The 16,240-nt window shown below is 43.1% G+C and overlaps 1 protein-coding gene across 1 annotated transcript in view; it reads left to right on the forward strand.

Annotated features, from left to right (window-relative positions):
* Nucleotides 1-16,240, forward strand: part of AR (androgen receptor) — a 274,049-nt gene that overhangs the window by 231,152 nt on the left and 26,657 nt on the right. Inside the window, exon 4 of the mRNA XM_083159122.1 lies at nucleotides 15,240-15,527. Coding sequence (XP_083015248.1) covers nucleotides 15,240-15,527 — 288 coding nt within the window. The remainder of the gene's footprint in view (nucleotides 1-15,239; nucleotides 15,528-16,240) is intronic.

Below are 16,240 nucleotides of genomic sequence, written 5' to 3' on the forward strand. Positions count from 1 at the left end.
AACTCTCTGTTGCCTATCCATGCAGAATGTCTGCAATTCACATCGACATTCTGCACATGCTAATATTGTAAATGTTGACATCATGACTACGGGATGTAGTTAGCATGGTGACGGCAGTTGAAATCCTGTTTATGGAATCCCTGCCATCAGCCAAGCTGTATAACTAATGTAAATGCTAATGCCAGTGCCCCGACATCCCTGTTATAAGTTTACCCGGGACTGTAAGGGTTAAGGGGAGGCCTAGGTTTCTACACTAAGTGGGGTTAGAGGGTTAGGCTGTTGGGGAGGGTAAGGCACTAAAAAGGCAGGTAAAGCTTTGGCAGCAAGTTAGAAGGGTTCGCATTACGCAGCGCTGCATGTGGGGGTAGGGGTGTTAGAGTTAGGCCATTGGTTCCCAAAATGGGTGTCACTTGCAGAGAGAGGTGCCTTGGGTCCAGGACCAAATCAAACTATTTAATGTCAATGTAATTGGCCAAACCAAAGCTAGTGGCTGCCAATCATGAAATATGTGGACAAACAGAAGTGAATCTTGTCCTTCATTAAATAATTGAAACTAGGGATTACATATAAACACAATCTTCTTAATTTAATATATTTTTCTTATTTTCTAAATAAGAAATGTATGGCTGAGGAGTGCAGTGAAAAATAATTCTGATAATATAGGGTGCCACTACTCAAAACAGTTTGGCAACCACTGGTTTAGGCAGTAGTTAGGGAACGTTAGAGAGAAGGGGAGAGTGTAAGTATACTTTTGGAGCCTCTGTCAGGATTCGGACTGCCGTCATCCAAACCATCAGCCATCTGTATACAGTATATTCCCATGGCTACATCCCGTTTTATTGCAGCCAGACTCCTTTTTATATTTCAGCCTTGCCTAAGGAGCATAACGAAATGACATAATTGTCTTTCCATCTCTATTTATGCAATAAAACTTCTGTGGAATGCAGGATTTACCAATACATTGGAATGGCATCCACAGAAGAACAAGTCAAGAGAGGAACTGGAAAATTGTTTTGGAAACCACCGCTACTCACTAGAAAATTACAATTGCACAAAATTACGGTGAACGGATGGCTGACAGTTAATGTCTAGGTTAGACAACAGGAACCACTAAATTAATAGTGGTGGGTTGGGCGCTAATTAAAAAATCAATAGATATATACAGTATATGAAAATAATTTCTTGTGTATATATATATACAAGTATGATGAGTCTATATTTTAGCTGCAGTTCTCCCACATGTACCAGTGCAGGTACCCTCAATCTGTCTATTACCTGACCCAATGTAGGTACAGGCCACAAACAGATCCAATTGAAAACCAAAAAACGAATGGAGTTTCTGTGCTGTTCTTATGTTTATAAATGCACCATGGATGAAGTCATTTCACACACACATTTTCATTAGTTTTGAATAGTCATTTTTATATATATTTATTTTCTTATAAAAAGAATAACATATAAAAACAATACAAATTTATAGGCGGCCACCTACAACTTAACAAAATAATATAATTACATAGCATATAGACAATCATGCAATGAATATGCAGATGTAAAAAGTATATTCAATTAATATGAGCCTTGAAATAAAAAATATATAATATATAAAAATTCTCAGTCCATATACCTAGGAATAGAAAGAAATTAATTATTTTTGAAAAGGTTAGATGGGTTTGTTTTTATCGGGCGCTAGTAGCCTTTATCTCCAGATGTAGTCCTTTTAATAAAGGTATAGTACAGGATTTGTAACGTCTATGATGAATTTGGGCAAAGTAGCTTGGTGAATGATAATAGTGCACAGCAGCGTGCCTGTGATGAGTTTTAAGCAAATAGCTTGATGACTGATAGTGGCGCACAGCGGCGCATCTCTCACCTGCACACACTGTGCGTTGTTGTCACAGCCGGTATGGAGTGTCCCCCCGGTGAGCGGGTTGTTGGGGAGGACGCTGTGTGGATGTTTGAAGCTGTGTGGTTAGTCCGGATGGCTAGCGCTGCTCTCACCTGTGCTGCCGTATCCCCTCAATCTCACCGGAGTTCTCCTGACGGCTCTTGGAAGCGTGATGACGTGGGACCTGCTCCGTTTTCTCCCAATTGAGATGGTTCTGGTATTATTGTGCACAGGAGACTTACAGATCCTGGATATCGGTGTCTGGGCAAATATCTCCAAATATCTCCAAAAAAGGCTGTTAGCTGGGTAGACCTCTACCACGTTTCGCCCTATCAGAGGGCTTTTTCACTCCTTTTTATATTTCAGCCTTGCCTAAGGAGCATAACGAAATGACATAATTGTCTTTCCATCTCTATTTATGCAATAAAACTTCTGTGGAATGCAGGATTTACCACTACATTGAAATATATATATAGTCAACAGGGTCAAAAGGTTAACACAAGCAATAGGTTGACGTGACAATCATTGACACATGAAGAGGTCAACATGAGTTTTTTCACAATTTTTTGTACTTTTACAAACATTGCCATCCACTTGGACTCTGGTTGGAAATGGTAAAGTGTGTCGACTGCAGTGGTATCCTGGACAATGATGTAGACAGTGACACCAAAAAGAAGTGAAAATCTCATGTCAACCATTTCATGTGTTAACCTCTGCAAACTGTTTTTGAGATTGTGGGATATGGAGGGGGGGGGGGTGATAATCAGACAGTCCTTTACTATCTGTACCTGCCACCACAATTAATTGCCTACCTGTCCTCTCTGGACTGTATGACATCCATGATGTCAAGAGGTGTCTAAGCCAGAAGATGAGCCCAGAAGATGCAACAGAATGTTTGTTTAATATTGGTGCAAATCATTGATCCAAACAGCAGCCACACTGTTCTCCCGGTGCTGTTGGGTGCCGTGTGACCACGCCATTAGAATGGCCTTCAAGTCAGCCCTGCTGTCCTCTATAGAAGTTCTATCAGTACTGCAATGCCTTTCTGTACACAGGACTACATCCCTGCATACTGATCCCTCCCACTGACCACACTTCCCACTCCTGATTAGACCCCTCCTATTCACTGTGATATATTGTTAAAGCGGCTGGTAGTAAAACTGGATAGAAAAATTTCTGTGTAGGAAGTCAAATTGGAAAGTTGCTGAAGCTTTCAAGCAGACATGGAAACCAGGTTTACTGATTGATGTTAGAATCTGTGTTGGCTGCAAGCAGTAACGGGGCCAGCCAGTGATTTTCCAACAACTGTTGCAAACGTTATCATTAATATGGGCACTTCAACCAGCCCTGTGCAAGATGTTTCCCTTCCTCTACTACTACTATGACACTCCCATAAGATATTTTAGTTTTGTGCAATGCATTGTTGCTGCTTAATTGCCATCCTATAATGCCCAATTTCACTGGAAAACAGATTGGACTTTGTAGGATTCAGAATAGGACAAACATGCAGACGTGCTATATGCAGCGACTAGCCAGTTGTGTATGTGAACAGAGATCTCTCTGCCTCAGAAATGGTAGACATGCCTACATAGAAGGTGCACTCACCATAACATACATGCTCAATATAGGAGTCATGCTCATCAAAGTACACACTCTCACCATAACAGGTGTGCTCTCCACAGGAGGCATGCTCACCATAGCAGGTGTACTCACCACAGCAGCCATGTTCACCATAACAGGTGTACTCACCAAAGCAGGCATGCTCAACATAACAGATACACTCACCATAACATACATGCTCAATATAGGAGTCATGCTCATCATAGTACACACTCTCACCATAACAGGTGTACTCTCCACAGCAGGCATGCTCACCATAACAGGTGTACTCTCCACAGCAGGCATGCTCACCTTAGCAGGTGTACTCACCACAGCAGCCATGTTCACCATAACAGGTGTAGTTACCAAAGCAGGCATGCTCAACATAGCAGATACACTCACCATAACATACATGCTCAATATAGGAGTCATGCTCATCATAGTACACACACAACATAGCAGGTGTACGCAACACAGCAGGCATGTTCACCATAGCAGTTGTACTCACCACAGCAGGCATTCTCACCATAGGAGGTGAACTCACCACAGCAGCCTGCTCATCATAGCAGGTGTACTCACCACAGCAGGCATGCTCACCATAGGAGGTGAAATCACTACAGCAGCCTGCTCATCATAGCAGGTGTACTCACCATAGGAGGTGAAATCACTACAGCAGCCTGCTCATCATAGCAGTGTACTCACCACAGCAGGCATGCTCACCATAGCAGTTGTACTCACCACAGCAGGCATTCTCACCATAGGAGGTGAACTCACCACAGCAGCCTGCTCACCATAGCAGGTGTACTCACCACAGCAGGCATTCTCACCATAGGAGGTGAACTCACCACAGCAGCCTGCTCACCATAGCAGGTGTACTCACCACAGCAGGCATGCTCACTATAGCAGGTGTACTCACCACAGCAGCCATGCTCACCATAACAGGTGTACTCACCACAGCAGGCATGCTCCACATAGCAGACTCACCATAGCATACCTACTCACAAATGCAGACACACAGGTGTGAGCACAGGGGTACCACATCAGCGGTACCAGTTTTATTATTCTGACCTATCACAGATTTTGTATACACTGTTTTGTTATATATTTGGTATATAATTGCAAGTTTTTGGTTCCTGCGCACTTCTCTTGGTTGTTCGGGGCTAGCTGCTTCACTATGCAGATGCCCAGTCTGGGTTGGGTTGTAGAATTTAACGGTAGATTAGTGCAGTGCTCTGCTCCTTGGTGTTTGTGCTCAAATGAAAAGAGGTGATGTTGCCCATAGCATCCTATCAGATTCTATCATTCTCTAGTATACAATAGAGAAATGCTAGACAGAATCTGATTGGTTGCTTTGGAAAACATCGCCTCTTTTAATTTTTAGAAGCTTTAGTAAATGTACCTCTTAGAATGAATGTAAGACTTCAGTCAGTAACCTCCCTGCCTTTGTATTCAGTGTGTCCCCGGCCGGCTACTGCATAATGTCACCCAGCTGGGGATATTTTCTGGGGAGAACACTGTGCTTGCAGGTTTCTTAATGACAATGTGGCCAAGATATTGAGGTGTGATTGAGTTCCTTTAATAATGTAATATCGGCACCGTGTCAGGAGATGAGCACATTGGCAAGCAGTGCTTTTTATTTTCATTCTGCTGCCATAATTGCATACTTTCCAACCTTATTACAAACGCTTACACTCTTGAGTCAGGTTGAAACTAGCTTCATTGTGCCCAACAGTTATGTTTTTTTAGTTATGTGTTGTACAAAAATAATCCAGTAACATTAATATGCAAATATACTAAAAATGCTGCAACACTAAAACCTGTTTAAATATGTGAAACATGGAATACTCTTGTTGGATGGCTCAGTTTATAGATTTCTCATCTTCAGTATAATATTAAATGAGTGGCTTCCTCTCTGGTAAAAGAACAGTCTTCAGTTACTGTGTTTGGGAAACAATCTTCCTACTGCACCTATTTCAATAAACTTAATCTGAGTTAAGATCCTAAACCACTACATATATATGGTTGTGTAATGTTCTTAGCAGCTCTGTAACATAAAGTTGCTTGCATTTTAGATTATACTGTATGGGCTTTAAGATCTCCCAGTATACTGTATTTAAAAAAGTTGTACTGCATGCAACAATGTGACGTGTTCAAATTACTTATAACCCCCGAGTCTGCGAGAAGGCACCAGTTTACGCCAGGGTTGCCTGCCTGACCCTCTCCTTCAGGGAGACAATGCTCTGTTCATGGACTTCCCTGGTAATATATGATTGCCATCACCTGTGGGGAGCTAGGTAATTGATAAGAAAGGTGATTAACCACAGGTGATGGCAATCCTACATTCAGCGGTGTAGATAGGTGCCATGATGCCTGGAGCAAGGGCATGTTTCGCACCCCCACCAATCCCCCAAACCCCATGATCCATGATTATGGTTAATTCCCATGATCCCTACTTAAAAACTAAAATCAACCCTGATGTGACAGACTGAGGATGCACAGCAGGGCGGCAGCCAGCAGCAGTCAGTCATCCGGCCGGCTCGTCATCACAGACGACTGAGCAGGGCCGGTGCTGCCTATACATATGCCCACACCAGTTTCTGATGGTAGTAGCGCTGCCTATACATATGTCCACACCAGTTTCTGATGGCAGTAGTGCTGCCTATACATATGCCCACACCAGTTGCCGATGGTAGTAGCGCTGCCTATACATATGCCCACACAAGTTTCTGACAGTAGTAGCACTTCCTATGCATAAAGCCCACACCAGTTTCTGATGGCAGTAGCACTGCCTATACATATGTCCACACCAGTTTCTGATGGCAGTAGCACTGCCTATACATATGTCCACACCAGTTTCTGATGGCAGTATTGCTGCCTTTACATATGCCCACAGCAGTTGCCAATGGTATTAGTGCTGGCTATATACATGCCCACACCAGTTTCCAACAGTAGCGCTGCCTATACATATGCCCACATCAGTTGCTGACACTAGTAGTGCTGCCTATACATACAGTATGCCCACACCAGTATGTGCAGAAATGTGAGGTTGCCAAATAGTGATTTCCACACTTCAGGGTTACAAGCTGAATCTGGCCCAGTATCTATACATAAACATACCCCACCCACCCCATTATTTGAAAAGGGTCTCAATATAAAACAAAATATAATTATTAAAAACATATATTATATACTTTTATAATAAAACACTTACTGTTTCTTCTGCACCTGTTTGCTTTTTAAATCTTCTCCAGTCCTGACTGAGGGTCGGGGAAAGGACAGGGTAGAGAAGGAGAATATGGAAGAAGCGGGGAGGAGATAAACGGAAACAGAGTGTTGAGAACTGCACTGTCCACATAGACAGATAAAAGGGAAGGGGAGGCGGAGCTACTGCCTTTTCATTAGATTGACAGGCGCAGCAGATAGACTGGAGCAGGGAGGAATGGGTAGGGGGCGGATCCAAATGTCCAGAGTGAGGACCTTGGGGAGCCACTCGCTGCCTGTCATAATCTCTGACAGTCTGCGGCAGCCAGGAGCTACCAGAATAAATTATAATATGAAGCGCACCGTGCAGGGTGTACAGAGGCCTGGGGGAAATGGGCGCTGCTCTTTGTTTTACGCTGCCTGTATGCCTAATGACAGCTGACAGGCACATAAGGGTCCTTCCGCTGAGGAAGAGAGGGCTGCTGGACTCGGTGCACAGTGTAACATGGACCAGCTCTCCCTTATGTGCCTGTCAGCTGTCTTTAGACATACAGGCAGCGGCACCGTAAAACAGAGAGCGGCTGCCCGCTCCTATGACAGGTGCTGCGGTGTAGGCAGACCCTGACTCCCGGCTCATTTGCGGAGGGGTTCGGGTTTGGCGCCCGGAGCGTGTGCGCCACTGGCTCCAGCCTCCCTTCGCCTCTGCCACATTACCAGGGAAGTCCAAGAACTGAGCATTTTCCCCCTGAAGGAGAGGGTCAGGTAGGTGACCCTGGTTTACACTGAAACAGTGGTTTTCCATGTGTTAATCCCTGATTTAAAGACTACTTAAGTCTTTGGGTGGGGGTTTACTTCAAAGAGAGATCTATATTGCAGTGTAAAAATAAAGCAGTCACTATTTACCCTGCAAAGAAACAAAATAAATCACCCAAATCTAACTTTCTCTGCACATGTTACATCTGCCCCCCTGCAGTGCACATGGTTTTGTCCATCTAAGAAGGAATGTGCCAGAAGGAGTGAACCAAAATAACCCCCTATATAAAGCAAACTGTACTGTACACATGCAATTACAAATGTACGACACAGAATATCAGGCCACTTGCAAATGAAAACCAGTTTCTCATCAATATTTATGTCTCTTTGGTAACTTGAGTGCATCTACTTTCATGTCAAGTGAGCAGCAGGTAAAGTGAGTCTATTCTGCTGAGTGGGCTGCTATCGACCTGAAAATCAGTGTAAACGTTTCATGTTAGAGGCTTCCCTGTATAATTGATAGATACTTGGGGATGTCAGTTCCCTCCTAGCTACTGGTGCTGGAGGATGTTTGTAGTAAGCAAATGTGTGTCCTGCAGTTACACTATATTTCCATAGCAATAGTGAAATATCATAGGTGCCAGCCTACCACCTCGTAAAGAAATAATAGAACACAAAGGAAAGCTGATTGGGAAAAAAACAAGAGGCATGGTAGTCCCTATCCACAGCGCATACAACAGACTGCTGGTAGCGATATTGTGCCTAATTCACCATGGATCGCCAATGGGAGAATTCGAACAACTGCGTATGCATACCATACACAGTTGTTCTCACATTGGCGCACGCATTAGGGGAATTGGCAACTGAATATACAGTATGTATGGATTGTAAATACAATGTGGCTGGAGTTTAACTGACTGGAAACCAGCGTTTGGGGGTGGTAACCTACCATTTTCTGGGAGTGGTGGAAAAAACGCAACCGTAACCAGGCGGTTTTGAGGAGGGTCTGTGATGTCAGCAATGACCACTTCAATCCCTTTTTTTCAGTCGCAGATTAGTGCAAGCCTCAGACCTACTAACAATAGCACAGATGGCAAAATGTGTTCAATGGTTCGGGATTTGCAGATGTATTTGCATGAGGATAGCGATTAGCAATCCATTTAGCAATTCTCTCGCAATTTACCAAGGGGCGCCTTCTTTTTGTCTAGGTGGTGGCTTTCTCCTCACAGTCCACTATGAATTCTCACATTAGCAATCCATGCTGAATTAGGGCCATTGTCTCATAAAGACAACAGTTATGATATGATCATCTAGGCTGCACCAAAAGAACCAGACCTCCTTTCTCAGTAGAAATGCTGAGCACAACATTTTAAATAAAATAATGAGTACAAGATTTGTAATAAACAAAGCTTTTATAAATTATTTACATCCTTAAAATTGCAAAATATACTTTGATTTGTCAAAAAAGCTCATATGCTGTATATCAGGTTTGCCTACTTTCTGGCTGCCCTATCCAGGAGTGGGCAGCCAGCTCAGTGAGGCAGGGTAGGGGGGCTGCCACCGGGCGTAAAAAGGAGCATGGTGGGGCAGAGGCAATAACCTGTTTGGGGGCATTGCCAGTGCAATTGCACTATTATAGACACCACCACCGTCTACAATGACGTGACCCGCCACCAAGGGGGGGGGGGGGGGGCGGGAGATTGCCAGCTTTCCGGGAGCTGGGAGGGGGACTCGATTTACAATGTCTGTATATGTAATTTTTGTGAGTTTTTTTCCCCCATTAAGTGCTTGTTCTGCACATCGGGATGCTAATTGCTACCGTGTTTCCCTGATAATAAGGCACTGTCTTTTTTTTTCTTTTCAACAAAAAACACCATAGGGCTTATTTTTGGGGTAGGGCTTATTTTAATAACATGCCCCCAGTCCTTCTTAAACACCCCCCATTCCTCCTTTAATAACATGCCCCCAGTCCTCCTTTAATAACATGCCCCCAGTCCTCCTTTAATAACATGCCCCAGTCCTTTTAAACAGCCCCCATTCCTCCTTTCAATAACATGCCCCAAGTCCTTTCAAACAGCCCCCATTCCTCCTTTCAATAACACCAACAATTAAGAACTTTCCAGTTATTCTTCTTGGCTGTGCCACTGCTCCACTGGCTCCCTCTTGCTGCTGCAGCCACGTGATGTGTGCGGTGATGTCACGTGCTGCCCGTAGTAACTAAAAGGGTGAGTCAAGGAGTGACTAGAAGTGGATCAGTAAGGTTTTTGTAAGGCACACTTAGAAAATATAGAAAAAGTATATATAGAGTATAACAATTAACTTTAATAGTAGGACTAAAAAATATAATTTTTTTTAGTTGTACTATTAAAAGTTAATTCTTATACTATATATATGCTTTTTCTATATTTTCTAAGTTTGCCCCAAAACCTTTATTGGTTCCCTTCTAGTCACTCCTTGACTCACCCTGTCAGCTGACCGCAGGTGTCATGGCAGTGCCAATGCAACAAGGGACCGGCGTGGAACATGAATACGCCTTGGGAGAACACAGGGCACATCTCACCATGGACTGTGGGTCTGCGCCACAGGATGCACCAGCATGATGGTAATAGATGCGGCTGCAGGCGCGGACGCATACCGCGAATCCTGACATATATTCAGCCCCAGGGACTCGGTGGGGAAATGTATGCTGAGCTTAGCCCACTCTTGCGGGGCTAAACTCTATTTCTCCACTGTATCCCTGGGGCTGAATGAGCGTCTGTGTAGCGTAATTACTGTAAAACATAGTGGCGGGCCGAGAATGATTGACTTCATAGCATACTTTATTTACAAAATGTTAATTTTCGGACTATATTACTGTACTGTATTTCATCAGGTGGATGAACATAAGCATTACACTCCCTGGCAATGCCATACGCCAGATTTCGCTATGCTGCGTCATGCATCGCTTGTCGGGCCAACTGCCATAGGTAGGACAAATTTACATGATTTTTACCTGGTCAGAAATTAAACTAACTATACACCTGTCCCTTGGTGTGTTGTCTATGCATGTCCTAAACGCACATGGTTCACTATAATTATATTAGACAACTTGTCCAATATGTGTAGTATTGTAATTATTACAGTTCCAAGGAAATAGGGCAGGATGTATAGATATTGCCACCCCTCGCCACGCCCCCACCATGCGTGGAGGACCTGCAGTATGCTTCTATAGGGTATCGCCACCCAAAGGTGGCCATACCCTGCCCGGCGGTATCGTGCGGCTGGGTTTTAATACATATGAAAATGCAGTGAAACAGGAGTTTTACCACATTTTAAGCTTAATACATCTCGCCCATAGTCTGTAAATGTTTCAGGAGAAGAGTGAAAATGAGGCAAGTTGGAGAGGTCAGAAATAATGGGGAATATTTACTAAAGGAAATTTGTAAAATATTGTATCCAGAAATACACTTATTTTTGACATTTACTATCCCGAAAATACAGCAATTCGTATTCGTATTGATAGCACATCAATACGAATACGAATTGCTGTATTTTCGGGATAGTAAATGTCAAAAATAAGTGTATTTCTGGATACAAATACACCTATATTTTACAAATTTCCATTAGTAAATTTCCCCCAATATAGCCAAGATTGGTCTGTTACTTTAAAGTAAAATAAAAATAAAAATTGGGAATTCCAAAAGAACTGTACTAATAATCCATATGACTTTTTGCATGTTGACTGGGAGTGAATAAACACTTCAAGGTCCTTCCAGCTAATCCTGTGTGACCTTCTCCATTATATTTTTAACATTTCCATTTTCTCTTAAAATAGTGCTTAGTTTAACTTATTATATGACTTTAATTAATCATGAAAGTGTGTGTGCCATTTTTGACTGAATGTTTGTATTGCTTGAAAAGTACCAAATGTTCTTTGCAGTCTAATGTGCAGTGTAAGTAGCTAAAGGATCCCCATTGATAGTAGAGACCGATGCCTGGTTCCCCTACTCTGAGGATATGTATAAAAATCCTGTTGGAAGAATAAAAATGCTCTGTAGTCTCGCATTAAACAGAGAATAACCCTTAAATGCACATGCATTTCCTTTTTGGCTGAGTAATCTGCTAACTGAATGCCCATCAGCAAGGAACAAACCGATCCATCCAGCTCTCAGCATCAGATGCATAAAAAATGCTGCACTCCGATACCAGCATTTCTGAACAGCAAATCAATGTGCTCCTCATTTAAAACAGAGGCATTCATGCAAAACTTGTCACATGTTGTCACAAAACATCATTTGCAAGGCAGACCTGCACTCTCATGAATGCCCATTAAAGTATGGCACTGATCCTGAAGCAATTTGGCTATATTCTAAAACCAATGTTTTTATTTCTATCAAAATGGTACCAGTACACAGAGAGGTATCAGTACTCACCTAAAGTTCTAAGGTGATAAAAGGTTTATGGGAACTTCCGTACTCTTCAGATGCTTAATTGAATTATTTTCTGAAATGGCAAAAAGCTGGTTCTGCGTACCAATGAGTACCATCGGAAACACAGCGCTGTGTAAAAGTATTCTGTATTATCAACTAACAAACACATTATTGATCACATTTCAAATTATTATTCAAGATTCAGATTTTGTAGCAGTTAAATTTTAATATACTTTACTGGAAGACAGCAGTCTAGTATCTGACAATGCATTATTAATAAAAAAAAAATGAAACCATGGATCCTTAAAACTGTAGTGATCTGGGGCAAGGCCATACCAGGTCAAGGATATATACTGTAGAAAGAGAACATTTAACTGGAAACAAACTTCTTTAATAGTAAGTAGCATTCAGCACATTACCTTCAGACAGAGAGGCACTGCATTCATCATTTTTACATTGTCCTTTCTTTTAGTTCTTTGTTTCCATTTATGGATTCAACAATTAGAAATGGATATGTTGCAGTTTTAACCCAATATCACTTATAAAAGCATTTAGTAGCTAGGTGGATTGTTCATGAAAAATGTTGTTTAATTGTAAATAGCAAAAGACACAGACTATTACTTTTACTCTGTAAAGTGCTGCGGAATATGTATGTGCTATATAAGAAACTGTTAATAAATAATAAATAAATAAATAAATAAATATTACTAGGAAACAAAACTGCCCGGACAGCCGCCAGCCGGGCAGCCATCATTTTCAGATGGCTGGGCCCTAGGCATACTTGTCTACGCTCTAAGAACTTGCTTACTCTTCCAGGGGAAGATTTTTGGTTTTACCTGTGCACTGAACTTTCGGGATAGCTGCTGCACTTAACAGATGACTGTGGTGGAGACTCTCTAAACTAAAAATGGGCATTTTGGGATGTTCTAAACATCCACCGCCGAGTTACCGCGACAGTGGGCATCGCCAGCAAAATTTATTCCCTCAAGGTTTTTTTGCAATAAGAAATAAAATAAAAGTGAAAAAAATTTAAAATAAAAAAGTATACAACATGTATATACAGATGGAGCCGGCCTTAGTGATGCTGGCGAATCGCCAGCAACACGGCGCTCCATCTGACTGAGACGCGCGTGCGTCTCAGTATCCGGGCGGCGAGGCGGACGCAATACTGTCCGCCTCCCGCTCGAGGGGGCTGGGGGGGACCCGAGGGCACTGCGGGGAGGTGCGGTCGCCCGGTGTGGGCACCGGGCGACCGAGGGCAGCACCGTCGGAAGGGGACACGCGCGCACCTCGTGCGCGCGCGTCCCCTTCCGGCATACAGATGCCGCGGGGCAGGGGATGGCGGCTGGCGTCGCCATCCCCTGCAAAGATGAATCCAGCTACATCTGTAGGAATATATAAAATATGCCAGGTTTTGAAGTCTGTCGGTCTGGGATGTCTAGCATCCAATGTCTTTCTAGTCTATTTCCTTTGATGTTGGAATAAGCGGCGTCCCGCTATTTGTAATCCTTGGAAATGGACAGAAAAATGTTTTCAATTGTCTTTTATATTATTGCACGTTTCAGGTACCTCTTTACTTTCATCGGTGGTCAGTGGGAGTAGTTTTCCGGGTGTGGGTACTAGTGGGTCTTTTGTTTCCTCGGGTCCCGAACTTAATGGGCTACGTCAGCTTCCTGCTTGCACTGGCAGCTATGTATGTTACACAGCTAACCTGGCTTCAGTGTTAGCCGGGCACTGCTCCCTGTCTGTCAGAGGTGTCACGGCTCGCCGCTTCGGGTTTTGTGAGACCCGTCACGGTGACCGCTTGCCTCCTTACAGGTCCCCGGGTTCAATTCACCACTTTCCCTCTTCCCGTACTCACCTGCGCTGGTCCGTTGGTTGAGCTGTTCTTCCTCCGGCTGCTCATTCTGGCGTGTGCACACACTGCTTGAATCTGTCTGTAACTTCACACGGATGCTTCCTGCAGGTTAACTGACTTCTGGCAAGGTAGTGTGGATGCCCACCAACGCGTTTCAGCTTTCAGCCTTCTTCTAGGGAGGTGTATACTGGTGATGGCATCTTGGTTTGAATAGCCCTCCATTTTGTTTTCCTATGCTGTGATAGGTTTATTAAGTTCCTTCTCTGGTTGGCTGTCAGGGTTGTCTGTCAAAGCATCAGGACTTTCTCATAGTCTGCAATTTTGTATCTTATACTTTCTGTTTGTATTTTTTTTTGCATTTTTTTTACGTTTGTTGATTCATGTTGCATACTTTCTTTTTCTTTTTTTCATGTTTATTTGATTTCTTATGGCAAAAAAACCTTGAGGGAATAAACTGATACAGCCGGGAGCTTGTCAGTTTCATTGAAAAGGTTAATTTGTGCATAAGACAATATTATGCACACAACACTTACTGTATGTATATATATATATATATATATATATATATATATTGTTTACATATTGTTTATAAATTGTTCATTTACAATAAACTTCTAAGTTTTATTTAAAATCTATAGAGAGCACTCATTTAGAAACACAAATAGGGGCAGAGCGCAGAACTAATCCAAAATGTAATCTACCAGAGGCTTCCGAAAATCAAGTGGCACTCTGTGCCGCCCAGAAAAGTAGGCAAGTCTCCCGGAGCTGCAAAGTGTTCTGCTATGGATTTCCATATACAGCTATATACACATAGAGACAGTTGCTTGTAGGCATGATTTCACACATCAATTGCAAATTACCTTGACATATTATTGCTGTTTATGAAGGATCACATGGTTACAGTTTTGAATCTAACAGATGAAGAAAGAATTCTTCTATAAGCATAGAAATGATATCCCCTTAATCATATTTGCTTTTATTTGTTTACAAACAGTATTTACAGTATAATATATTTGAATCTTACTTTCATTCTTAGATGCCATTGCGGTCCCCGCTCTTAGCGGGCCAAATGTGTCCCCTTACATCGTGCGCATGTGCAAACCCCAGGAGCAAGTGGCTTCGGCAAGTTTTACACTCCCCAGGCCGTTCGGTCCAGAAGGGGCAGACAGGAGGCTGGAGCAGGGCGTTCCCTGGGCATCCTCATAAAAATGCTGAGTTTTCCCCTGGGAATGCAGGCGTGGCATTTACTGCTCGGGGCAGGCAGCTCACATCACATGAAGCCAGCACCCACCATGTATTCAGCGACCAGCGAAGGAAATAACTCAGTTTTCACTGACTTTTATTACTAAAGGGGAGAAAAACTAATTTGATGGTCAGTGAGCATCAAATGATTTCTCTCCCCTTTGGCTGCATGCGAGGGGATGTGTACGAGTACACATCCACTTGTATGCTAGATTTGGCAGCGGTGAATTATATATAATAAATACATTATAATATATAGATTTTTAAATATGTTTTTTTATGTTTGCAGCAAGGAAACTGAAGAAGTTGGGGAACCTGAAAGCTCAGGAGGAGTTGGAGGGATCACCAGGACAGGGAGAGGGCAGAGAAATGACACCCAACATGTCCATCCCACAGCTTGAAGGGTATAGCTGCCAACCCATCTTCTTGAATGTGCTGGAGGCCATAGAGCCTATGGTGGTGTGTGCCGGACATGACAACAACCAGCCTGATAGCTTTGCTTTGCTCCTTAGCAGCCTCAATGAGCTGGGTGAGAGGCAGCTAGTTCATGTGGTGAAGTGGGCAAAGGCATTACCAGGTAAGCATTATAGTCTGCATGTTTTTGAGATTAGCAGAACTCGCATCTTTGGGAACTTTAATAAAATTAATATTGTCATAAAAATACACTAGTCTTGTCTAAAGGTCTATTCAGTACTAGGCTTATTTGATACCCATCCACAATTTACCTGTGTCTTTACATTTACTGTCTGATAACATTACCACTGCATTTATTTATGGTTAGCATCACTGCCTCAGCACTGAGGTCATGTGTTCTATTCCCACCATGGCCCTAGTTTGTATATTCTCCCCATGTTTGCGTGGATTTCCTCCGGGTACTCAGGTTCCTCCCACAATCTAAAAATATACTGGTAGGCTAATTGACTCCCAATAAAAATTAACCCTAGAATGACTGTGCGTGTGTATATGTGGTAGGGAATATACAGTGTAAGCATCATTGGGGCAGGGACTGATGAGAATATTCAAATATTCTCTGTAAGGCTGCGGCCACACATCACAGCGCAGCGGGATCCATCCAGTGGGACCCGCTGCACCGCAAGGAGGAGGCTGTGTGTGGCCACACACAGTAGTGCGGAGGATCCTGCAGAACAGGATCCGCCCACTCCCGACCGCATTTCATGTTATGTGAACACATACATCCCGCCATCCGATCCTACCACAGCATGCTGTGGTAGCACCCGATGGCTGCGGCTGCAACGCTAATGTATGCAGACTCCTTGCGGTGCTGCTCTG

This window comes from Crinia signifera, chromosome 9 (assembly GCF_055691185.1).
Source record: "Crinia signifera chromosome 9, ASM5569118v1, whole genome shotgun sequence".
Lineage (NCBI taxonomy): Eukaryota > Metazoa > Chordata > Amphibia > Anura > Myobatrachidae > Crinia > Crinia signifera.